At 50.1% G+C, this 27,247-nt stretch overlaps 1 protein-coding gene and 1 long non-coding RNA gene across 6 annotated transcripts in view; one reads left to right on the top strand and one right to left on the bottom strand.

Annotated features, from left to right (window-relative positions):
• Window positions 1-27,247, top strand: part of LOC108027660 (uncharacterized) — a 118,618-nt gene that overhangs the window by 30,937 nt on the left and 60,434 nt on the right. For 3 of the 5 annotated variants that reach the window (XM_050885002.1, XM_050885004.1, XM_050885005.1), the window contains exons 1-3: window positions 16,959-17,415; window positions 19,840-20,142; window positions 21,052-21,624. In XM_050885002.1, coding sequence (XP_050740959.1) covers window positions 17,076-17,415; window positions 19,840-20,142; window positions 21,052-21,624 — 1,216 coding nt within the window. In that variant the 5' untranslated portion in view covers window positions 16,959-17,075. Of the gene's footprint in view, window positions 1-663; window positions 7,945-8,562; window positions 8,872-9,001; window positions 10,811-10,872; window positions 10,966-14,379; window positions 15,178-16,227; window positions 16,813-16,958; window positions 17,416-19,839; window positions 20,143-21,051; window positions 21,625-27,247 lie in introns of those variants that run through there. The other 2 variants (XM_050885001.1, XM_050885003.1) reach the window with 2 other exon arrangements.
• On the bottom strand, window positions 16,888-21,479 carry LOC127010648 (uncharacterized). The gene is made up of 3 exons (XR_007763375.1): window positions 21,457-21,479; window positions 17,821-18,123; window positions 16,888-16,944 (listed from the first exon to the last, which is right to left on the bottom strand). It is a non-coding gene; the product is annotated as an uncharacterized LOC127010648 (long non-coding RNA).

The following is a 27,247-nucleotide window of genomic DNA, read 5'->3' on the forward strand; positions in this document are numbered from 1 at the left end:
ATATGTACTTTTCAACGAAGGGAAAATTATGCCTTCTCATCCTAAAATATTCTATAAAAATCTAGTTAACCCTTTAGTGCAATGTTTATTCTATCTCTTATATAAAAATCTTCTACTTTATTGAGTCATTTTCAAATTAAAAAAATCCTAAAAGCTTTTCAAAAATATTTTTAAAATTTTAAGTGAGAAGTGAGGTTTATATATAACCTACTGTATCAAGAGCCCAGGCATTTTAGTAGCCCACTCTGTTGGGAATACTCCTGAGTTCCTTTCTGGAATTTTACCATCACTGTATTTGCTTCCTACCCCGCTTCCCAACACCTGCTATGTGCTCCTCCAGCTGTTTTGCAAGCTTCAGGCTTTGCTTATTTGCTTCACCGGCAGATGCATGCTTTTCAGACAGCTTCCTTGTGTACCCCGTAGTCCCACCTTCCCGACCTCTTCACTATATATCTGTACCTCCCACCCGATCCCGCTCCCCCACTTCACGCTATGCTCCCACGCCTATGTTTCATCCGATTCCGTATTGTTTTGCATACTAATTTAATTATTAATAATATATTTAACTCACCCCCCTCGAACAACCCACCAATGAACACGCGTGCCCCCTCTCCAAAACATGAACCATCACCCCTGTCCCTGCACCGACTGGAAATCGCGTAGACATCAACGAGTGTCAGGATAATCCGTGTGGGGAGAACGCGATCTGCACGGACACCGTAGGCAGTTTCGTGTGCACCTGCAAGCCGGACTACACCGGTGATCCGTTCCGCGGATGTGTGGATATCGACGAATGCACCGCCCTGGACAAGCCGTGTGGACAGCATGCGGTGTGCGAGAACACCGTGCCCGGCTACAATTGCAAGTGCCCGCAGGGATACGACGGGAAACCCGATCCCAAGGTGGCCTGCGAGCAGGTGGATGTGAACATCCTGTGCAGCAGAAACTTCGATTGCACCAACAACGCGGAGTGCATTGAGAACCAGTGCTTCTGCCTCGACGGCTTCGAGCCCATTGGCTCCAGTTGTGTGGACATCGATGAGTGTCGCACCCACGTGGAGGTCTGTGGTCCCCATGCCCAGTGCCTGAACACCCCCGGATCCTATGGCTGCGAATGCGAGGCGGGATATGTGGGCAGTCCGCCCAGGATGGCCTGCAAGCAGCCCTGTGAGGATGTCCGATGTGGAGCCCATGCCTACTGCAAACCGGATCAGAATGAAGCCTACTGTGTGTGCGAGGATGGATGGACGTACAACCCGAGCGACGTCTCGGCGGGATGTGTGGACATCGATGAGTGCGATGTGATGCATGGACCCTTCGGAAGTTGTGGTCAGAATGCCACGTGCTCGAACAACGCGGGAGGATTTACGTGTTCCTGCCCACCGGGTTTCTCGGGAGATCCGCACTCCAAGTGCGTGGATGTGGACGAGTGCCGCACGGGAGCAAGCAAATGTGGCGCTGGGGCTGAGTGCGTGAATGTACCAGGAGGTGGTTACACCTGTCGCTGCCCCGAGAACACCATCGCCGATCCCGATCCCAGTGTGAGGTGTGTGCCCATTGTGAGCTGCTCCTCCAATGACGATTGTCCTGGCAACTCCATCTGTGATGACACCAAACGTTGCCTGTGCCCGGAACCGAATATTGGTAATGACTGCCGTCACCCCTGTGAAGCCCTCAATTGTGGAGCACATGCCCAGTGCATGCTGGCCAATGGACAGGCCCAGTGCCTGTGTGCTCCGGGATACACTGGAAACGCTGCTCTCCCAGGAGGATGCAATGACATCGATGAGTGTCGGGCTAATCCTTGCGCGGAGAAGGCCATCTGCTCAAATACTGCTGGAGGATATTTGTGCCAGTGTCCCGGAGGATCCAATGGAGATCCGTATCGCGAGGGATGCATTACCTCCAAGATGGAGGGTTGCTCCGACGCCAATCCCTGTGCGACCGGTGAGACCTGCGTCCAGGACTCGTACACCGGCAACGGTGTGTGCATCTGTCGACAGGGTTACGAACGGAATCCGGAGAACGGTCAGTGCCAGGATGTGGACGAGTGTTCGGTGCAGAGAGGAAAGCCCACCTGTGGACTGAATGCTCTGTGTAAGAATCTGCCAGGAAGCTATGAGTGCCGCTGCCCACAGGGTCACAACGGAAATCCCTTCATCATGTGCGAGATCTGCAATACCCCTGAGTGCCAGTGTCAATCTCCTTACAAGCTGGTTGGCAACAGTTGTGTCCTGTCGGGATGCTCCACGAGTGGACAAGCATGTCCCAGTGGCGCTGAGTGCATCTCCATTGCCGGTGGCGTTAGCTACTGTGCCTGTCCCAAGGGCTACCAAACCCAACCGGATGGCAGCTGTGCCGATATCAACGAGTGCGAGGAACGTGGCAACCAGCTGTGCGCCTTTGGAGCTCAGTGCGTAAATACACCAGGAAGCTATAGTTGCCACTGCCCCGAAGGATACCAAGGAGATGCCTACAATGGCTTGTGTGCTATGGCACAGAGGAAATGCGCTGCCGACAAGGAGTGCGCCACTAATGAGAAGTGCATTCAGCCGGGAGAGTGTGTTTGCCCACCACCTTACTTCCTGGATCCCCAGGACAACAACAAGTGCAAGAGCCCCTGCGAACGATTCCCATGCGGCATCAATGCCAAGTGCACGCCCTCGGATCCACCGCAATGTATGTGCGAGGCTGGATTCAAGGGAGATCCGCTGCTGGGCTGCACGGACGAGGACGAGTGCGCCCATCTGCCATGCGCCTATGGAGCCTACTGTGTGAACAAGAAGGGTGGCTACCAGTGCGTCTGCCCGAAGGACTACACCGGAGATCCGTACAAGAGTGGCTGCATCTTTGAGAGCGGCACCATAAAGACAGTTTGCCTGAGCAACGACGATTGCGCCAGTAATCTGGCCTGCCTGGACGGAAGCTGCGTGAGTCCATGCAGCAGTCTTCTATGTGGGTCCAATGCCTATTGCGAGACGGAGCAGCATGCCGGCTGGTGTCGCTGCCGAGTTGGATTCGTGAAGAACGGCGACGGAGACTGTGTCTCCCAGTGCCAGGATGTGATCTGTGGCGAAGGAGCACTCTGCATTCCCACGAGCGAGGGACCCACCTGCAAGTGTCCACAAGGACAGCTGGGTAATCCCTTCCCCGGCGGCAGCTGCAGCACGGATCAGTGCTCGGCCGCCAGACCCTGTGGCGAGCGACAGATCTGCATCAATGGAAGGTGCAAGGAGCGCTGCGAGGGCGTGGTCTGCGGTATTGGAGCCACCTGCGATAGGAACAATGGAAAGTGCGTCTGCGAACCGAACTTTGTGGGCAATCCCGACCTAATATGTATGCCTCCCATCGAGCAGGCCAAGTGCTCGCCGGAATGTGGAGAGAACGCTCACTGCGAGTATGGATTGGGTCAGAGCAGGTGCGCCTGCAATCCCGGAACCTTTGGTAATCCCTACGAGGGCTGTGGAGCGCAGAGCAAGAACGTCTGCCAGCCGAACAGTTGTGGACCCAATGCCGAGTGCCGTGCTGTGGGCAACCACATCACCTGTCTGTGCCCACAGGGCTTCAGTGGTAATCCCTACATTGGCTGCCAGGATGTGGACGAGTGTGCCAATAAGCCATGTGGCCTCAATGCAGCCTGTCTGAATAGAGCCGGAGGATTCGAGTGCCTGTGTCTCTCGGGACATGCTGGAAATCCCTACAGCAGCTGTCAGCCCATCGAGAGCAAGTTCTGCCAGGATGCCAACAAGTGCCAGTGCAACGAGCGAGTCGAGTGTCCCGATGGCTACAGTTGTCAGAAAGGCCAGTGCAAGAACCTCTGCTCACAGGCTTCGTGTGGCCCCAGGGCCATCTGCGATGCCGGAAAGTGCATATGTCCCATGGGATACGTTGGAGATCCACATGATCAGGTCAATGGATGCAGTGTTCGTGGTCAGTGTGGCAATGATGCTGACTGCCTGCACTCGGAGATCTGCTTCCAGCTGGGCAAGGGTCTGCGCAAGTGCGTTGACGCCTGCTCCAAGATTCAGTGTGGACCCAATGCCCTCTGCGTGGCCGAGGATCATCGTTCCTCCTGCATCTGCTCCGATGGTTACTTTGGCAACCCAAGTAACCTGCAGGTGGGATGCCAGCCGGAGAGAACGCTGCCCAAGGAGGCGGATAAATGTAAATCGGATCGGGACTGTGAACGGGGATATGGCTGCCAGGCCAGCGTTCATGGTACCCGGGAGTGCGTTGACCTTTGCTCCAATGTCGTCTGCGGACCCAACGAGCTGTGCAAGATTAACCCAGCTGGACATGCGATTTGCAACTGTGCCGAGAGCTATGTCTGGAACCCGGTGGTCTCCTCCTGCGAGAAGCCCTCGCTGCCGGACTGCACCAGTGACGCCAATTGTCCCGATGCATCCGCCTGTCGCCCAGATGTCCTGGGTGTGCTCAAGTGCGTGGCCATCTGCGATGCCTTCACCTGTCCTGCGAACTCCGTTTGCGTGGCTCGCCAGCACCAGGGACGCTGTGATTGCCTCAATGGTTTTGTGGGCAATCCCAACGACCGGAATGGCTGCCAGCCGGCCCAGAAACACCACTGCAAAAACAATGCCGAGTGCCAGGAGTCGGAGGCCTGCATCAAGGATGAGGCCACTCAAACACTCGGCTGTCGACCAGCCTGCGATACGGTCAAGTGTGGACCCCGTGCCGTTTGTGTCACCAACAACCATCAGGCGCAGTGCCAGTGCCCACCTGGTCCATTTGCCGGCGATCCATATGATCCCTTCAATGGCTGCCAGAGTGTTTCTTGTGTCTACAACCATGACTGTCCTCCGAGCCAGATGTGCAACCGGATGACCCACACCTGTTTCGATGTGTGCGACGAGGAGTCCTGTGGTGAGAATGCCATTTGTTTAGCCGAGGATCATCGTGCCGTGTGTCAGTGCCCACCAGGATTCAAGGGAGATCCACTCCCGGAGGTGGCCTGCACCAAGCAGGGCGGTTGTGCCGCTGGAACCTGCCATCCCTCGGCCATTTGTGAAGTGACCCCGGAGGGTCCGGTCTGCAAGTGTCCGCCACTCTTCGTTGGCGACCCCAAGTCGGGTGGCTGCCGGCCAGATGGTCAGTGCCCGAATGGAGACGCCGACTGCCCGGCCAACACTATCTGCGCGGGAGGAAGATGCCAGAATCCCTGCGACAATGCCTGTGGCTCGAACGCCGAGTGCAAGGTGGTCAACAGGAAACCCGTCTGCAGTTGCCCCCTGCGATTCCAGCCTGTTTCCGATACGGCCAAGGATGGATGTGCCCGAACCATATCCAATTGTCTCACGGATGTCGACTGCGGAGGAGCATTGTGCTACAATGGACAGTGCCGCATTGCCTGCAGGAACAGCCAGGATTGCTCCGATGGCGAGAGTTGCCTGAAGAACGTTTGTGTGGTGGCCTGCCTGGATCACAGCCAGTGCTCCACGGGATTGGCCTGCGTGGAGGGTCACTGCACCATCGGCTGTCGCAGCAACAAGGAGTGCAAGCAGGATCAGTCCTGCATTGAGAACAAGTGCCTGAATCCCTGCCAGTCGGCCAGTAGCTGTGGTCCCAATGCCCTGTGCAGCATTGCCCAGCACCGGAGCCAGTGCAGCTGCCCGGAGGGATTCGAGGGTAATCCCACTCCGGAGCAGGGTTGCGTGCGTGTGCCTGCTCCCTGCTTGGCCAGCAATCAGTGCCCCAGTGGTCACATGTGTATTGGCAACCAGTGCAATCTGCCCTGCACCAAGACCTCCGCCTGTGCGGTTGGAGAACGTTGCTACCAACAGGTGTGCCGCAAGGTGTGCTACACCAGCAACAACTGCTTGGCCGGAGAGATCTGCAACTCGGACAGGACGTGCCAGCCGGGCTGCGACTCCGATGCCGATTGTCCACCCACCGAGCTCTGCCTCACCGGAAAGTGTAAGTGCGCCACCGGATTTATTGGAACTCCCTTCGGCTGCTCCGATATTGATGAGTGCACGGAACAGCCCTGCCATGCCAGTGCCCGATGCGAGAATCTTCCGGGAACCTACCGATGCGTATGCCCCGAGGGAACTGTCGGCGATGGATACTCCCAACAGGGTTGCGCGCAGCCCAGGCAATGCCATAAACCAGACGATTGTGCCAATAACCTGGCCTGTATTCAAGGAAAGTGCACTGATCCTTGTCTGCACACCGTTTGCGGATTAAACGCCCACTGCCAATCGGAGGGACATGAAGCGCTATGCAGCTGTCCAGCTGGATTTTTGGGTGACCCCAACGACACCGGAGTGGGTTGCTTCAAGGTGGAGTGCATTGACCACGTGGACTGTGCGGCAGATCGTGCCTGCGATGCGGAAACCAATCGCTGCATTAAACCCTGCGACCTGACCAGTTGCGGAAAGGGCAATTGCCAGGTGGAGGATCACAAGGCTGTGTGTGCCTGCTACGAAGGCTATCAGTTGGTCAACGGAGTGTGCGAGGATGTCAACGAGTGCCTGTCGCAACCATGCCACAGCACCGCCTTCTGCAACAATCTGCCGGGAAGCTACAATTGTCAGTGCCCGGAGGGTTTGATTGGAGATCCCCTCCAGGCCGGTTGCCGGGATCCCAATGAGTGCCTGAGTGATGCGGATTGTCCCGCCTCAGCCAGCTGCCAGAACTCCCGATGCCGTAGTCCTTGCGAAAGGCAGAATGCCTGTGGATTGAATGCCAATTGCCAGGCGCAGGCCCATCAGGCCATTTGCACTTGCCCCCTGAACTCTCGCGGAGATCCCGCCGTAGAGTGTGTACACATCGAGTGCTCAGACAACGACGACTGCTCCGGAGAGAAGGCCTGCCTGGACGCGAAGTGCATCGATCCCTGTTCCCTGCCCAATGCCTGTGGAGCTCAGGCTCGTTGCTCGGTGCAGAACCACATTGGTGTGTGCTCCTGCGAGGCAGGAAGCACCGGAGACGCCAAGTTGGGATGCGTACAGCTGCAGTACTGCCAGCAGGATGGACAGTGTGCCCAGGGAAGCATCTGCTCCCATGGCATCTGCAGTCCCCTGTGCAGCACGAATCGCGATTGCATTTCGGAACAGTTGTGTCTGCAGGGCGTCTGCCAAGGAACCTGCAAATCGAACTCCACCTGCCCTCAGTTCCAGTTCTGCTCGAACAACATTTGCACCAAGGAGCTGGAGTGCCGATCGGATGACGAGTGTGGCGAGGATGAGACCTGTCTTAGTGATGCCTATGGTCGGGCCAAGTGTGAGTCCGTGTGCCTGGGACGGGCTGCCTGTGGCCGGAATGCCGAGTGTGTGGCCCGTTCCCATGCGCCCGACTGCCTCTGCAAGGAGGGATTCTTCGGGGACGCCAAGTCCGGATGCCGCAAGATCGAGTGCAGCAGCGATGATGACTGCTCGAATGACAAGAGCTGTGACAACCACATGTGCAAGATCGCCTGCCTCATTGGACAACCGTGTGGAGAGAATGCCCTCTGCACCACCGAGCACCACAAGCAAGTGTGCCACTGCCAACCAGGATTCTCCGGTGATCCGCGCGTGCGTTGCGATGTCATCGACTTTTGCCGCGATGCTCCGTGCGGACCCGGAGCCCGTTGCCGGAACGCGAGGGGGTCGTACAAGTGCACCTGTCCCCCGGGACTCGTTGGTGATCCGTACAACGAGGGCTGTCGCAGCTCCGTCGAGTGCGAGACCAACGAGGACTGTCCCCCGCACGCTGCATGCACCACAACCAATGGGGTGGCCAAGTGCCGCGATGTCTGTGCCCAGCTGCAGTGTGGTCCCAATGCGGAATGTGTTCCGAAGGGCCATGTGGCGCAGTGTGCATGCCGCAGCGGCTACGATGGCCAACCCGCCGACCGGGTGGCCGGCTGTAAGCCGCTGCCCGTTCCCTGTCAGGTCACCGGCGACTGTCCGACCAACACTTACTGCTCGGATAGCGTCTGCAAACGTAAGTACTAACACCACCCAGCACCGGGCCTAAACCGACTACCAGACAACGTAAATTGGCTAATCTACCTTGTAACCACCTTTTTAGTACTATCTACTTACTCAAAAACTAGCACTGATCTACTTACCGGAGATGTTGTGGCACTGAAATTAAGTTTTTCCCTTATATTTTAAAGAAAAAAGTTTCAGTAACAACTTAAAATTCTTGTGAAAGTTTACTCGTATCATTTCAACAATTAAATAAAGTTAGAAGATAGTGAATATGTTACTTTTACAATTCTACACCCTTTAAAGTCTAAACAGACTCCATCAAATTGAGTATTATTTCTTGACACTCAAGTCTTCCCCTAGATAAGTATTAGTCCATTTTTAAAGGACATCCTAGGTGTCACATCATCTCAAAAGAACTACCAATAGAACTCAACCTTGGACTGGCTTACCGCCTACGAACTAAACCAAATGCTATTTTATAACTTAGACTAACTGCAAACTAAAATGAAAATACAACAAGAAACACACAAATGACCACACGCCACGAACAAATCGAGACCGCAACGCCAAACGGGATACACATTCGCTTAAGAGTTCCTCAGTAACTCTATGATCTCTATCCAAACAGCTGCCTGTGTTCTGGACACCGAGTGTGGAGCATCCGAGGTGTGCCAGGGTGGCCAATGCTTCAATCCCTGCCTGCAACCGCAGGCTTGTGGACAGAACGCCGAGTGCGTGATACAGAATCACCTGAAACAGTGCCATTGCCCGGAGGGCTTCACCGGTGACTCAGCCAAGGAGTGCGTGCGTGTGCCGGTGGCCTGCGATGTGGACTGTGCTCCTGGATACACCTGCCGTGACTCCATGTGCCTGCCTGTGTGCCACAACGATCTGGAGTGCGCCTCCAATGAGAAGTGCCTCAAGGGCAACTGTATGCGTAAGTGATCTGGTCACATATTATCATTAATAATGAAGTAAAAATTAGAAAGAGCGACAGATAATCTGTAGAAAAATATGAAATATACATATAGAGTCGCATCGTTCTAATAACCACCTCTCCTCTCTAGTGACCTGCCGAGTGGACAACGATTGCTTCCTTGGTCATGTTTGCCTGCACAACAAGTGCGTGTATGGCTGCCATGTGGACGACGACTGCAGTGCCTCCGAGTCCTGCCGCAATGATAAGTGCGTGAACCCGTGCGTGGAGAATCCCTGTGGTCCCAATGCCGCCTGTTCGGTGTCCAACCACCGGGCCAGCTGCAGCTGCCTGGAGAGCATGGTGCCCAATCCCACGCCCCAGGTGGGCTGCGTCCGTTCGCCCCCCTTGGAATGCCGCGAGAATCGCGACTGTGGCAATGGATTGGCCTGCTTCGAGTCGGTCTGCCGACCCCTGTGCGCCGATGATGCCGGCTGTTTGACCAACGAACGCTGCCAGCAGGGAGTTTGCAAGCCCCTCTGCCGCCACGACAACGAGTGCGGTCATGGTGAGCTCTGCCTGGGTCTGAACTGTGTGCCTGGCTGCCGCTCCGACCAGGGCTGCCCCCAGGACTTGTCCTGCGTGGGCCAGCAGTGCGTGGATCCCTGTGCCGATCCCACAGCCTGCGGCACCAACGCCCAATGCCAGACGATCGATCACAGGAAGCAGTGCTCTTGCCCGGAGGGTCTGGATGGCAATGCCAATGTGGCCTGCAAGGTGCCACGCATTGCTTGTGGCAGGAATGAGGATTGCCAGTCGAATCAGCTCTGCTACGCGGGAAGCTGCCAAGGAAAGTGCAGGAACGATCAGAACTGCCTGGCGGATGAGCGTTGCATGAGGGGCACCTGCAGGACCGTCTGCAACACGGATGAGGCCTGTGCCCAGGGCCAGATTTGCGAGAACCGCATGTGCCAGACCGGATGTCGTACGGATTTGAGCTGTGCCAGCGACGAGGCCTGCGTGAACAAAAAGTGCCAGAACCCCTGTCGCACCCCGGGTCAGTGTGGCCAGTGTGCCGACTGTCTGGTGGTCAACCACGGAGTCCAATGCCAGTGCCCCGCCTCCTTCATGGGCGACGGCCTGACTGGATGCCAACTGCCGCCGGAGCGCTGCCACCCTGGCTGCGAGTGCGATGAGAACGGAGCCTACTGCGCCGCCAAGTGCTCGAGGAGCGAGGACTGCGCCTGCGGACAGCAGTGTGCCCGAGGCAAATGCCGGAACAAGTGCGGACCCAAGCGTCAGTGTACGGTGGGTCAGCTGTGCGAGCGAGGAGCTTGCATTGCCGGATGCAAGTCGAACGGAGATTGTGCCGCCGACCAGAGCTGTGTCAACGGAAAGTGCGCGGATCCGTGTGCCAATGATAAGGCCTGCGGAAGGAATGCCCTCTGCACGGTGTCCGAACACCGAATGCTCTGCTATTGCCCCGATGGCTACGAGGGCGAGCCCAGCAAGGAGTGCGTGCAGTTCGAGTGCCGTGTGGACACCGATTGTGACAGCAACAAGCGCTGTGACCAAGAAAAGTGCCGTAATCCCTGCCTGGAGTATGGAGCTTGCGGCACCAATGCCCAGTGTCGGGTGGTGGGTCGCAAGGCCCAGTGCTCCTGCCCACCGGACTTCTTTGGCAATCCCCTAAGCGAGTGCCGACCCCTGGAAGGAGGCTGCTCGAGCAAACCCTGTGGTGAGAACTCCAAGTGCACTGAGGTGCCTGGAGGCTATGAGTGCGCCTGCATGGATGGCTGCATCGGAGACGCCCACCAGGGCTGTCTCTGCGGTGGACCGCTGGTGAATGCCTGTCAGGATCAGCCTTGTGGCTTGAACGCCGCCTGCCGTGTGCTGGACAATAATCAAGCCGAGTGCTACTGCCCGGAGGACTTCCCCAATGGAGATGCCTACGTGCAATGTAAGTGTGCTGGATTTCAGATCACATATGCGAGTATATTCATTATATTTTGTGTCCTAAAGGTTACTTGACCCCGCCAAAGCAGGACTGTCGCACCCAAGGATGCGAAGTGGGTGACTGTGTGCGCCAGGGCTATGATTATGTCTGCCAGCAGGGTAAGTTCCCAGTTTATCTTCAAATTCCAAGTGTTATAGACCATACCGTACCGTTATTGCTAATCATGTTAACCAGCGTTCTTACAAGTTATCGTTATTGTAATCAGTAAGCGTTATTTCGTTGAAGTTTTTACCCTTACCAATATAACCGGAAGTTTGTTAGTAACTGATTGAAATTGATTTTATTGTTATAATTTCCTTGGTTTAACTACATAGTTTTCAGTTGTTTAAACACAAAAACTTAAACCAGCTAATTAGCTAATTCCACTAATTTAACGGCCCTCGCGGCTGCCTAGAACATTTACCCAAAACCAATTTGATTTCAGTGTAGTGTGTGTGTTAAAAAAAACCAAAAGCTAATACATTTTTAATTTTTTCTTAACAACCTATACACATGTGCGAAGTTCAAGGTATTAGTCTAATATCAAAATTCCCCGCACGTACAAAAAACACGCTAAGAAACCAAAGAACCACCTACACAACCAATTCCTAATAGGCAACAGAGTTGTTTTTCGAACAACAGCCATGCCGATGAATATAATTCAGTGCACAGTTTTTATTATGCAATTTTCTTTTAGTTTTTATTTGAGTTTTTCTAGTTTTAAGCACCTTACTTTACAATACACCATCAACGCATATGGAGATTCGTGGAATGTTGCTGTCGCTATCGCGGTTACCCAATCTGTGCCTACACTTCATTTTTGAAATACACACTTTTCAAAAAGACAATGAAAAAAAAAAATAAATATGCAACAAAATTAAGTTTAGTCATAAGCAAATTTATATCTTACTAAAAATAACATTTACAATCAGTGCATTCCTTACAAAAACCAAAAAGAATCTTAAGATTGGATTTCAGCTCCCATAAAGCTTGAGGCTTGCCTTCTCATTTCATTCGGCTCTCATGAAGCTCAATTCTCATTGAATTCCTTCCTTAGTTACCATACAATTGGCTTTGAATAACCATCTGTATTGGCACTCAACTATGCGGCATCCATTACAACTTGGAAACAGTTAACGCACAGATCAGTAAACAAGTTGACTCATCCCTATTTAACACTTAGTCTAACGACAAACGCCGCGATAGCGATATGTAGTCAGTAAAAATTGTAGCGAAAAATAAAACTACTGGTTAATCACAGAAAGTGCGAAGAAGGCACACCAAATTAGAACTAAACCGATATTAAAAAAAAAGAAAAACAACACATTAAGCCACGCTTATCATATAGACAACAATCCTCAACACATCCCTGATACTGAAAACCAAAAATGATCGTAATCCCAGCCCTGAAAATCCCATCCCTCCCCGATTCCGCTCTGTCCACCCCTTTGAAACCCCAAGTGTTATTTCCCTATCGCTCTGTCGTTTCCTTTTGCTAATACCCTTTTGTTACATTTCTTGAATGAACAAAGTCTCAGATTGGGAACTGTGGACGGGACAATTCTCACACATAGTTCACATATGCTTGAAACAATTCGAAACCAATTGAGGAACATAGTTATCAAGTTAAGATCCATTACAACTGTGTACAGAACGATTACCAAAACAAAAGCAACATCAACAGCTACTACTACTTTTCAATGCATCCTTAAAGCAAGTCTACTGTATAACCGAAATAAAACCAACAGTTTATTGTGTACAAAGCTCCTTTTGTAATACGTATTAAGAAAGCTCCTCCCTATCTACCGCTCTCTACATAGATCGTCTATTGGTTAAAATCTATATAAACAAAACCCGAATTGATTTAAACTGTAACTAAATTTAACTAACATTTCAATTATTTTTTGGTACATTTGACTAGAGATTAAGTTGTATATACAGAAAACTGTGCATACTGTACATATATTTGGCCGCATCTAAGTGGCCGATCCAACTAACCATACCAAAAAACAATCTGTAAATATAAACCAAATTTGAAAACTGTGATTTATGAATAACCCGGATGAATCGAACTAGCGACGTATATTTTAACGAACTTTTCAAAATTGTATTTACCCATCGATTTCCAACTACTATTTCTCTATACGTTCCTACTAAAGCCTCCTTCTACAAAGCTAATCTTGCTACTGCCAGACTTGTACCTACACCTTCTGCTCTTCCAATAGATCTTTCTCAATCTTTCCTCTGAATCAATCACTCACTCACAAAACCAATCGCCAATAACGTGTCTCTCGTGAGGGCAGAGCGCATGTGTTGGATGTCGTGTAATTTTTGCCATTATTCAAACTGAACAAACAATAAACCGAAATATATATTAGCTCGAATTCGCATTAATCCCGAGATAAATCATTGCTCAACTAAGCCTGCCTTTAGTACAGCATCAAATTAATTGGGCAAACTGGGAAAGTGCTAGGCTCTCCGGCTCTATGCTCGCTCGTAAAAATGGTAAATCATCAAGGATTGTAACTATACTCACTTGTTCTCACTGCTACCCCCACTCGCTCACTTGTACGCTGATCGATAACCTCGATTGAACTCATACCTACCAATGACAAAACCAGAGGCAGCCAAATTTATTGATAAGCATTGTTTTGGCCTGCCTTGTAGAAAAACATACAACCCTAGTTATTGTGAGATGTTCCCTTCACAGTTCTACAATTTGAATTAGACAAAACCCATAAATAATCAATTTTGCCACAGTTTTCTGCCTAAACTAACTGCACCGATTGACTAAAGTTAGCCGATTAAGTAAAACTGCTAAAAATTTAATTTTCTTCAGTTTTATTTTTGTTTACGTTACCTTTTGATTTCCGAAAGCACCGTTTCTAATCTTAACTCGTTGCAAATCCCCGCTGAATTTTTCTTTTACTTTAACAAAACCCCCTGCACAAAACCCCAAACCCCAAAATCGAGTCCACAAAAATTCCCACTGACACTTAATTGAACACAGAAACCGACCCTCCGCAACATACACAACCCCCCCACCCGAACACCATGAATAAAACACACAAAAACACTAAAGCAAAAAAAGGCCCAAATCGAAACCAACCAACAAAAAACTGGAATATACTTTTTATATATTTTGTCGTTTAAGTTTTTCCCATTTGTTTTTAGAAAAAAAAAAACCGTCTAGATATAAGTCTAATCCGAGTCATCCACCCCTCTTGTTTCAAAAACGTTGTGTTTACACTGTCTAATGCAAATGGCCCAATCAGCCCCGAATCTGAATCTTCCACCAGACTATCGTCTATCAAACTCAAGCCCCACCTTTGACTCGGTGATTTCAATGTCGCACTTTCGTTTCCACGTGTTTCCATACCCCCTCAAAGAAAGATATATCTATTTAGTAGCGTACCGTACCGTTTATGCCACCGAATAGTTGAATGCACCCACCAACGATTAACATTTAAACAACCAAACAACTCCTGTCTATCTCTCTCTCGTTCTTCCCTGCCCTGGATGTAATGTTATAGACACCGAACAATGCTACTCAGATACGGATTGTCCCAGTGAAAAGTCATGCCTCCAAGGACACTGCAGCGATCCTTGTACAATGCGTGGCGTGTGTGGTTCGAATGCGCTCTGCAAAACCGTACTGCATCGTCCGCGCTGCTCCTGCCCCAGCTGCCACATTGGCCGGCCGGAGGTCGAGTGCAAGCCCGATGCCAAGTGCATGTCGGAGGATACGGATGCCAAGACCAAGGAGCAGATCCCATGCTCCAGGGACACCGAGTGTCCGGAGACGTTGCAGTGCGGCCAGTACGGCCAGTGCACAGATCCGTGCAACAATCCGCTCTTCATCTGCGAGAGCAACAAGAAGTGCGAGACGCGACGCCATCAGCCGGTGTGCATCTGCAAGTCTGGCTTCATAGTGAACGAGTACGGGGAACTGACGTGTGCCCCGGATAAGCGGGAGTGCTACCGCGATGATGACTGTGCCTCGAACATGGCCTGCACCGATGGCAAGTGCCGCAATCCGTGCATCGTGCCCCTGGGCAGAGCCGCCATCTGTGCGGAGAACAAGTCCTGCGAGGTGCAGAACCACAAGCCCGTGTGCATTTGCATGCGCGACTGCCAGCCATCGATATCGATTTGCCTGCGCGACGCCGGATGTCCGGCGAGCCAGGCCTGCCGGAAGCTCAAGTGCGTCGATCCGTGCGAGTTTGCCTCGTGCGCACCCAACTCGCCATGCATTGTCGAGGATCACAAGCCGATATGTAAATTCTGCCCAGCTGGATTTATAGCCGATGCCAAGAATGGATGTCAAAAAGGTAAAGCACCAACAGTACTCTCTATCACTCAGCTCTCTGACGAGTGAAAGTGCCTTATGTTTCTGTCTCGATTATCTCTGTTTCCTGCTCTCTCTCTCACACACGCTCTCACCTTTTGCTAGCTCTGTCTTATTGTCTGTCCCCTCACGAAAAAATGTAAAACAGCGATAAAGCACACTTGCAAATTTGCCCGACGAAATATATTGACCAAAGCCATCCACACCTGTTTAATGTTCGGGCCTTGTCAATCTGTTTCCGCGCAACGTTTGTGCCAATGTACATAGGTCTGAGAAATTAACTACCTGCAGCCGTATCAAGCTTTCGCCTACTGATATGGCCAACTCACCTGCCCAATGCTTAGTTACAAGCCAAAAGTTCAAGTCATGCGACTTTATAACCCCACTGTCAGATGCTTTACGCCACTAGCACAGCGACTGGGCTAAAGCACTTAATTGAAAAGAGTTGTCCAAGACTTGATCTGAGGATCGTTACCAAACCGAAATACCAATAACATGAAGACACAATTACAAGAAAACTCTTCTGAACATTCACACACGCTCATGCTCACAGTGATAATAATCAAGTTATTAATCAAAAGCCTCCTGAATACTTGTACTATGAAATCTTAACCTATGAATCTAAATAAACGGTAATGAGATGTAATACTAATGGAAAACCTAAACCAATTCAACACCAATATGTAGCTAACTAATAGTAAAGGCGTTCGTTTCTAATTTGATTAAATTGATTAACCGTAAAATAGTTTATAAAGCTTCCGATGTTTGTTGACATTTGCAGTCGTATGCAAGAGAGTTAGATCAAAATCTCCAACAGTAATTCCCTAGGTACGCCCCTCTGTATATATAGTGCACCTTCCTTATTTTTGTAGCTCTACACTTTCTATCTATATTTGGTATATATTTGTAAATATTTTAACGTATTTTTTTATTTTTTAAATCTTACACCTTTATTTTGAAATATGTACAAAATACTCCACTCGAAACCCCCCAAAATTATGTAAAAAACCCCAACCCTGTTAATTTGAAGCAGCTAAGCCAGGTGGCAACTGTACCTCAAACGAAGATTGCAGTGAAGCACAACAATGTGGATCGTCGGGACAATGTATCGATTCTTGTCACACATTCTGTTCGGGCGCAGTAAAGTGTGTTGCATCGCGCCATAGGGTTTCCATATGCATTTGCCCAAGCACCTTGACAAATACGACGGACACGGACTGCATTCCGACAGAAAGGACTGTCGAAACTACAACCCATCAAACTCAAACCACGACGGACTCGATCAGCGTTAAGTACACTATAATGCAATTGGCAAACCAAACTGAAATGAGAACACGCTTTACCGATATTGAAGCCGAAAACGAAACCACTATTTCTTACACAAGTACAACCGAATCTTACAAGACGACAAAACAACTGTCGATTGACGCTACTTTGACTAAACCAGAAAATGACACTTTAAACCAAACTACTCTTAGTCCATCGTCACTAACATCTACGGTAACAGATCAGACGACCCAATATCCTAGCCAAGTGACTACCGCAAAGGTCATTGAAGAAGATTCTCCTCCAGTAGGGACAAAGGATAGGAGTATGCCTTCCGAAAGTCCAGAAACAGCCACGACTTTCCCTCCTGGCACAACACCAGATCACATGACTAAGCAAACGACCGAATCTACTAGGGAAGTACCAACCAGTTCTTACGAGAGCTCTACTCTTAGTCCAGGATCGTTAGGAACCAGTGTCCCACCTATCACGGCCCAACCCACCACAACTATCCCTATTGGTACAACGCACGGGCAAGTAACAGAACAGGCGACCCAATATCCCAGCGAAGTGACTACCGCAAGGGTCATTGGAGAAACTACTCTTCCTGAAGGGATGACCGATAGAAGTTTTTCTTCCGAAAGTCCAGAAGCACGCACTACTTTCTCTCCTGACACAACACCAGGTCATATGACTAAACAAACGACCGAATCTACTGGGGAAGTACCAACCAGTTCTTACGAGAGCTCTACTCTTAGTCCAGGATCGTTAGGATCCAGTGTCCCACCAATCACGGCCCAACCCACCACAAATGTCCCTATTGGTACAACGCGAGGGCAAGTAACAGAACAGACGACCCAATATCCGAGCGAAGTGACTGGAGAGGCGACCGATAAAAGTATCCCTTCCGAAACTCCAGAAACACCCACGACTTTCCCTCCTGGAACAACACCAGGTCATATCACTAAACAAACGACCGAATCTACTAGGGAAGTACCAACCAGTTCTTACGAGAGCTCTACTCTTAGTCCAGGATCGTTAGGAACCAGTGTCCCACCTATCAGGGCCCAACTCACCACAAATATCCCTATTGGTACAACGCACGGGCAAGTAACAGAACAGACGACCCAATATCCCAGCGAAGTGACTACCGCAAGGGTCATTGGAGAAACTACTCTTCCTGAAGGGGCGACCGATAGAAGTTTTCCTTCCGAAAGTCCAGAAGCACGCACTACTTTTTCTCCTGACACAACACCAGGTCAAATGACTAAACAAACGACCGAATCTACTGGGGAAGTACCAACCAGTTCTTACGAGAGCTCTACTCTTAGTCCAGGATCATTAGGAACCAGTGTCCCACCTATCACGGCCCAACCCACCACAAATATCCCTATTGGTACAACGCACGGGCAAGTAACAGAACAGACGACCCAATATCCCAGCGAAGTGACTACCGCAAGGGTCATTGGAGAAACTACTCTTACTGAAGGGGCGACCGATAGAAGTTTTCCTTCCGAAAGTCCAGAAACACCCACTACTTTCTCTCCTGACACAACACCAGGTCATATGACTAAACAAACGACGGAATCTACTGGCGAAGTACCAACCAGTTCTTACGAGAGCTCTACTCTTAGTCCAGGATCGTTAGGAACCAGTGTCCCACCTATCACGGCCCAACCCACCACAACTATCCCTATTGGTACAACGCAAGGGCAAGTAACAGAACAGACGACTCAATATCCCAGAGAAGTGACTACCGCAAGGGTCATTGGAGAAACAACTCTTCCTGAAGGGGCGACCGATAGAAGTATCCCTTCCAAAAGTCCAGAAACACCCACGACTTTCCCTTCTGGCACAACACCAGGTCATATCAATAAACAAACGACCGAATCTACTGGGGAAGTACCAACCAGTTCTTACGAGAGCTCTACTCTTAGTCCAGGATCGTTAGGAACCAGTGTCCCACCAATCACGGCCCAACCCACAACAAATATCCCTATTGGTACAACGCACGTGCAAGTAACAGAACAGACGACTCAATATCCCAGAGAAGTGACTACCGCAAGGGTCCTTGGAGTAACTACTCTTCCTGAAGGGTCGACCGATAGAAGTATTCCTTCCGAAAGTCCAGAAACACCCACTACTTTCTCTCCTGACACAACACCAGGTCATATGACTAAACAAACGACGGAATCTACTGGCGAAGTACCAACCAGTTCTTACGAGAGCTCTACTCTTAGTCCAGGATCGTTAGGAACCAGTGTCCCACCTATCACGGCCCAACCCACCACAACTATCCCTATTGGTACAACGCAAGGGCAAGTAACAGAACAGACGACCCAATATCCCAGCGAAGTGACTACCGCAAGGGTCATTGGAGAAACTGCTCTTCCTGAAGGGTCAACGGATAGAAGTATTCCTTCCGAAAGTCCAGAAACACACACGACTTTCTCTCCTGGCACAACACCAGGTCATATCACTAAACAAACGACCGAATCTACTGGGGAAGTACCAACCAGTTCTTACGAGAGCTCTACTCTTAGTCCAGGATCGTTAGGAACCAGTGTCCCACCAATCACGGCCCAACCCACAACAAATATCCCTATTGGTACAACGCACGTGCAAGTAACAGAACAGACGACTCAATATCCCAGAGAAGTGACTACCGCAAGGGTCCTTGGAGTAACTACTCTTCCTGAAGGGTCGACCGATAGAAGTATTCCTTCCGAAAGTCCAGAAACGCCCACGACTTTCCCTCCTGGCACAACACCAGGTCATATCAATAAACAAACGACCGAATCTACTGGGGAAGTACCAACCAGTTCTTACGAGAGCTCTACTCTTAGTCCAGGATCGTTAGGAACCAGTGTCCCACCAATCACGGCCCAACCCACAACAAATATCCCTATTGGTACAACGCACGGGCAAGTAACAGAACAGACGACTCAATATCCCAGAGAAGTGACTACCGCAAGGGTCATTGGAGAAACAACTCTTCCTAAAGGGGCGACCGATAGAAGTATTCCTTCCGAAAGTCCAGAAACACCCACTACTTTCTCTCCTGACACAACACCAGGTCATATGACTAAACAAACGACTGAATCTACTGGGGAAGTACCAACCAGTTCTTACGAGAGCTCTACTCTTGGTCCAGGATCGTTAGGAACCAGTGTCCCATCAATCACGGCCCAACCCACCACAAATGTCCCTATTGGTACAACGCGAGGGCAAGTAACAGAACAGACGACCCAATATCCCAGCGAAGTGACTACCGCAAGGGTCATTGGAGAAACTGCTCTTCCTGAAGGGTCAACGGATAGAAGTATTCCTTCCGAAAGTCCAGAAGCACGCACTACTTTCTCTCCTGACACAACACTAGGTCATATGACTAAACAAACGACCGCATCTACTGGGGAAGTACCAACCAGTTCTTACGAGAGCTCTACTCTTAGTCCAGGATCGTTAGGAACCAGTGTCCCATCAATCACTGCCCAACCCACCACAAATATCCCTATTGGTACAACGCTAGGGCAAGTAGCAGAACAGACGACCCAATATCCCAGCGAAGTGACTACCGCAAGGGTCATTGGAGAAACTACTCTTCCTGAAGGGATGACCGATAGAAGTTTTTCTTCCGAAAGTCCAGAAGCACGCACTACTTTCTCTCCTGACACAACACCAGGTCATATGACTAAACAAACGCCCGAATCTACTGGGGAAGTACCAACCAGTTCTTACGAGAGCTCTACTCTTAGTCCAGGATCGTTAGGAACCAGTGTCCCATCAATCACGGCCCAACCCACCACAAATATCCCTATTGGTACAACGCACGGGCAAGTAGCAGAACAGACGACCCAATATCCCATCGAAGTGACTACCGCAAGGGTCATTGAAGAAACTACTCTTCCTGAAGGGTCGACCGATAGAAGTATTCCTCCCGAAAGTCCAAAAACACCCACTACTTTCTCCCCTGACACAACACCAGGTCATAAGACTAAGCAAACGACCGAATCTACTGGGGAAGTACCAACCAGTTCTTACGAGAGCTCTACTCTTAGTCCAGGATCTTTAGGAACCAGTGTCCCACATGTTAGGGCCCAACCCACCACAAATATCCCTGTTGGTACAACGCACGGGCAAGTAACAGAACAGGCGACCCAATATCCCAGCGAAGTGACTACCGCAAAGGTTCTTGGAGAAACTACTCTTCCTGAAGGGATGACCGATAGAAGTTTTCCTTCCGAAAGTCCAGAAACGCCCACGACTTTCCCACCTGGCACAACACCAGGTCATATCACTAAACAAACGACCGAATCTACTGGGGAAGTACCAACCAGTTCTTACGAGAGCTCTACTCTTAGTCCAGGATCGTTAGGAACCAGTGTCCCATCAATCACGGCCCAACCCACCACAAATATCCCTATTGGTAAAACGCACGGGCAAGTAACAGAACAGACGACTCAATATCCCAGAGAAGTGACTACCGCAAGGGTCATTGGAGAAACAACTCTTCCTGAAGGGCCGACCGATAGAAGTATTCCTTCCGAAAGACCAGAAACACCCACTACTTTCTCTCCTGATACAACACCAGGTCATATGACTAAACAAACGACTGAATCTACTGGGGAAGTACCAACCAGTTCTTACGAGAGCTCTACTCTTGGTCCAGGATCGTTAGGAACCAGTGTCCCATCAATCACTGCCCAACCCACCACAAATATCCCTATTGGTACAACGCTAGGGCAAGTAACAGAACAGACGACCCAATATCCCAGCGAAGTGACTACCGCAAGGGTCATTGGAGAAACTACTCTTCCTGAAGGGATGGCCGATAGAAGTTTTTCTTCCGAAAGTCCAGAAGCACGCACTACTTTCTCTCCTGACACAACACCAGGTCATATGACTAAACAAACGACCGAATCTACTGGGGAAGTAGCAACCAGTTCTTACGAGAGCTCTACTCTTAGTCCAGGATCGTTAGGATCCAGTGTCCCACCAATCACGGCCCAACCCACCACAAATGTCCCTATTGGTACAACGCAAGGGCAAGTAACAGAACAGACGACCCAATATCCGAGCGAAGTGACTGGAGAGGCGACCGATAAAAGTATCCCTTCCGAAACTCCAGAAACACCCACGACTTTCCCTCCTGGAACAACACCAGGTCATATGATTAAAGAAACGACCGAATCTACTGGGGAAGTACCAACCAGTTCTTACGAGAGCTCTACTCTTAGTCCAGGATCGTTAGGATCCAGTGTCCCACCAATCACGGCCCAACCCACCACAAATATCCCTATTGGTACAACGCAATGGCGAGTAACAGAACAGACGACCCAATATCCTAGCGAAGTGACTACCGGAAGGGTCATTGGAGAAACTGCTCTTCCTGAAGGGTCAACGGATAGAAGTATTCCTTCCGAAAGTCCAGAAACACCCATTACTTTCTCTCCTGGCACAACACCAGTTCATATGATTAAACAAACGACCGTATCTACTGGGGAAGTACCAACCAGTTCTTCGGAGAGCTCTACTCTTAGTCCAGGATCGTTAGGAACCAGTGTCCCACCTATCAGGGCCCAACCCACCACAAATGTCCCTATTGGTACAACGCAAGGGCAAGTAACAGAACAGTCGACCCAATATCCCAGCGAAGTGCCTACCGAAAGGGTCATTGAAGAAACTACTCTTCGTGGTGGAGCAACGGATAAAGGAATTCCTTCCGAAAGTCGAGAAACACCCACTACTTTCTCTCCTGGCACAACACCAGTTCATATGATTAAACAAACGACCGAATCTACTGGGGAAGTACCAACCAGTTCTTACGAGAGCTCTACTCTTAGTCCAGGATCATTAGGAACCAGTGTCCCACCTATCACGGCCCAACCCACCACAAATATCCCTATTGGTACAACGCAAGGGCAAGTAGCAGAACAGACGACCCAATATCCCAGCGAAGTGACTACCGCAAGGGTCATTGGAGAAACAACTCTTCCTGAAGGGCCGACCGATAGAAGTTTTTCTTCCGAAAGCCCAGAAGCAAGCACTACTTTCTCTCCTGACACAACACCAGGTCATATGACTAAACAAACGACCGAATCTACTGGGGAAGTACCAACCAGTTCTTACGAGAGCTCTACTCTTAGTCCAGGATCATTAGGAACCAGTGTCCCACCTATCACGGCCCAACCCACCACAACTATCCCTATTGGTACAACGCAAGGGCAAGTAACAGAACGGACGACCCAATATCCCAGCGAAGTGACTACCGCAAAGGTCATTGGAGAAACTACTCTTCCTGAAGGGATGACCGATAGAAGTTTTCCTTCCGAAAGTCCAGAAGCACGCACTACTTTTTCTCCTGACACAACACCAGGTCATATGACTAAACAAACGACCGAATCTACTGGGGAAGTACCAACCAGTTCTTACGAGAGCTCTACTCTTAGTCCAGGATCGTTAGGAACCAGTGTCCCACCTATCACGGCCCAACCCACCACAAATATCCCTAATGGTACAACGCAAGGGCAAGTAACAGAACAGACGACCCAATATCCCAGCGAAGTGACTACCGCAAGGGTCATTGGAGAAACTACTCTTCCTGAAGGGATGACCGATAGAAGTATTCCTTCCGACAGTCCAGAAACACCCACGACTTTCCCTCCTGGCACAACACCAGGTCATATGACTAAACAAACGACCGAATCTACTGGGGAAGTACCAACCAGTTCTTACGAGAGCTCTACTCTTAGTCCAGGATCATTAGGAACCAGTGTCCCACCTATCACGGCCCAACCCACCACAACTATCCCTATTGGTACAACGCAAGGGCAAGTAACAGAACGGACGACCCAATATCCCAGCGAAGTGACTACCGCAAGGGTCATTGGAGAAACTACTCTTCCTGAAGGGATGACCGATAGAAGTTTTCCTTCCGAAAGTCCAGAAGCACGCACTACTTTTTCTCCTGACACAACACCAGGTCATATGACTAAACAAACGACCGAATCTACTGGGGAAGTACCAACCAGTTCTTACGAGAGCTCTACTCTTAGTCCAGGATCATTAGGAACCAGTGTCCCACCTATCACGGCCCAACCCACCACAAATATCCCTATTGGTACAACGCAAGGGCAAGTAGCAGAACAGACGACCCAATATCCCAGCGAAGTGACTACCGCAAGGGTCATTGGAGAAACTGCTCTTCCTGAAGGGTCAACGGATAGAAGTATTCCTTCCGAAAGTCCAGAAACACACACGACTTTCTCTCCTGGCACAACACCAGGTCATACGACTAAACAAACGACCGAATCTACTGGGGAAGTACCAACCAGTTCTTACGAGAGCTCTACTCTTAGTCCAGGATCGTTAGGAACCAGTGTCCCATCAATCACGGCCCAACCCACCACAAATATCCCTATTGGTAAAACGCACGGGCAAGTAACAGAACAGGCGACCCAATATCCCAGCGAAGTGACTACCGCAAAGGTTCTTGGAGAAACTACTCTTCCTGAAGGGATGACCGATAGAAGTATTCCTTCCGAAAGTCCAGAAACGCCCACGACTTTCCCTCCTGGCACAACACCAGGTCATATCACTAAACAAACGACCGAATCTACTGGGGAAGTACCAACCAGTTCTTACGAGAGCTCTACTCTTAGTCCAGGATCGTTAGGAACCAGTGTCCCATCAATCACGGCCCAACCCACCACAAATATCCCTATTGGTAAAACGCACGGGCAAGTAACAGAACAGACGACTCAATATCCCAGAGAAGTGACTACCGCCGTCATTGGAGAAACTACTCTTCCTGAAGGGATGGCCGATAGAAGTTTTTCTTCCGAAAGTCCAGAAGCACGCACTACTTTCTCTCCTGACACAACACCAGGTCATATGACTAAACAAACGACCGAATCTACTGGGGAAGTAGCAACCAGTTCTTACGAGAGCTCTACTCTTAGTCCAGGATCGTTAGGATCCAGTGTCCCACCAATCACGGCCCAACCCACCACAAATGTCCCTATTGGTACAACGCAAGGGCAAGTAACAGAACAGACGACCCAATATCCGAGCGAAGTGACTGGAGAGGCGACCGATAAAAGTATCCCTTCCGAAACTCCAGAAACACCCACGACTTTCCCTCCTGGAACAACACCAGGTCATATGATTAAAGAAACGACCGAATCTACTGGGGAAGTACCAACCAGTTCTTACGAGAGCTCTACTCTTAGTCCAGGATCGTTAGGATCCAGTGTCCCACCAATCACGGCCCAACCCACCACAAATATCCCTATTGGTACAACGCAATGGCGAGTAACAGAACAGACGACCCAATATCCTAGCGAAGTGACTACCGGAAGGGTCATTGGAGAAACTGCTCTTCCTGAAGGGTCAACGGATAGAAGTATTCCTTCCGAAAGTCCAGAAACACCCATTACTTTCTCTCCTGGCACAACACCAGTTCATATGATTAAACAAACGACCGTATCTACTGGGGAAGTACCAACCAGTTCTTCGGAGAGCTCTACTCTTAGTCCAGGATCGTTAGGAACCAGTGTCCCACCTATCAGGGCCCAACCCACCACAAATGTCCCTATTGGTACAACGCAAGGGCAAGTAACAGAACAGTCGACCCAATATCCCAGCGAAGTGCCTACCGAAAGGGTCATTGAAGAAACTACTCTTCGTGGTGGAGCAACGGATAAAGGAATTCCTTCCGAAAGTCGAGAAACACCCACTACTTTCTCTCCTGGCACAACACCAGTTCATATGATTAAACAAACGACCGAATCTACTGGGGAAGTACCAACCAGTTCTTACGAGAGCTCTACTCTTAGTCCAGGATCATTAGGAACCAGTGTCCCACCTATCACGGCCCAACCCACCACAAATATCCCTATTGGTACAACGCAAGGGCAAGTAGCAGAACAGACGACCCAATATCCCAGCGAAGTGACTACCGCAAGGGTCATTGGAGAAACAACTCTTCCTGAAGGGCCGACCGATAGAAGTTTTTCTTCCGAAAGCCCAGAAGCAAGCACTACTTTCTCTCCTGACACAACACCAGGTCATATGACTAAACAAACGACCGAATCTACTGGGGAAGTACCAACCAGTTCTTACGAGAGCTCTACTCTTAGTCCAGGATCATTAGGAACCAGTGTCCCACCTATCACGGCCCAACCCACCACAACTATCCCTATTGGTACAACGCAAGGGCAAGTAACAGAACGGACGACCCAATATCCCAGCGAAGTGACTACCGCAAAGGTCATTGGAGAAACTACTCTTCCTGAAGGGATGACCGATAGAAGTTTTCCTTCCGAAAGTCCAGAAGCACGCACTACTTTTTCTCCTGACACAACACCAGGTCATATGACTAAACAAACGACCGAATCTACTGGGGAAGTACCAACCAGTTCTTACGAGAGCTCTACTCTTAGTCCAGGATCGTTAGGAACCAGTGTCCCACCTATCACGGCCCAACCCACCACAAATATCCCTAATGGTACAACGCAAGGGCAAGTAACAGAACAGACGACCCAATATCCCAGCGAAGTGACTACCGCAAGGGTCATTGGAGAAACTACTCTTCCTGAAGGGATGACCGATAGAAGTATTCCTTCCGACAGTCCAGAAACACCCACGACTTTCCCTCCTGGCACAACACCAGGTCATATGACTAAACAAACGACCGAATCTACTGGGGAAGTACCAACCAGTTCTTACGAGAGCTCTACTCTTAGTCCAGGATCATTAGGAACCAGTGTCCCACCTATCACGGCCCAACCCACCACAACTATCCCTATTGGTTCAACGCAAGGGCAAGTAACAGAACGGACGACCCAATATCCCAGCGAAGTGACTACCGCAAGGGTCATTGGAGAAACTACTCTTCCTGAAGGGATGACCGATAGAAGTTTTCCTTCCGAAAGTCCAGAAGCACGCACTACTTTTTCTCCTGACACAACACCAGGTCATATGACTAAACAAACGACCGAATCTACTGGGGAAGTACCAACCAGTTCTTACGAGAGCTCTACTCTTAGTCCAGGATCATTAGGAACCAGTGTCCCACCTATCACGGCCCAACCCACCACAAATATCCCTATTGGTACAACGCAAGGGCAAGTAGCAGAACAGACGACCCAATATCCCAGCGAAGTGACTACCGCAAGGGTCATTGGAGAAACTGCTCTTCCTGAAGGGTCAACGGATAGAAGTATTCCTTCCGAAAGTCCAGAAACACACACGACTTTCTCTCCTGGCACAACACCAGGTCATACGACTAAACAAACGACCGAATCTACTGGGGAAGTACCAACCAGTTCTTACGAGAGCTCTACTCTTAGTCCAGGATCGTTAGGAACCAGTGTCCCATCAATCACGGCCCAACCCACCACAAATATCCCTATTGGTAAAACGCACGGGCAAGTAACAGAACAGGCGACCCAATATCCCAGCGAAGTGACTACCGCAAAGGTTCTTGGAGAAACTACTCTTCCTGAAGGGATGACCGATAGAAGTATTCCTTCCGAAAGTCCAGAAACGCCCACGACTTTCCCTCCTGGCACAACACCAGGTCATATCACTAAACAAACGACCGAATCTACTGGGGAAGTACCAACCAGTTCTTACGAGAGCTCTACTCTTAGTCCAGGATCGTTAGGAACCAGTGTCCCATCAATCACGGCCCAACCCACCACAAATATCCCTATTGGTAAAACGCACGGGCAAGTAACAGAACAGACGACTCAATATCCCAGAGAAGTGACTACCGCAAGGGT

Source organism: Drosophila biarmipes, chromosome 2L (genome assembly GCF_025231255.1).
Source record: "Drosophila biarmipes strain raj3 chromosome 2L, RU_DBia_V1.1, whole genome shotgun sequence".
Taxonomy (NCBI): Eukaryota; Metazoa; Arthropoda; class Insecta; order Diptera; family Drosophilidae; genus Drosophila; species Drosophila biarmipes.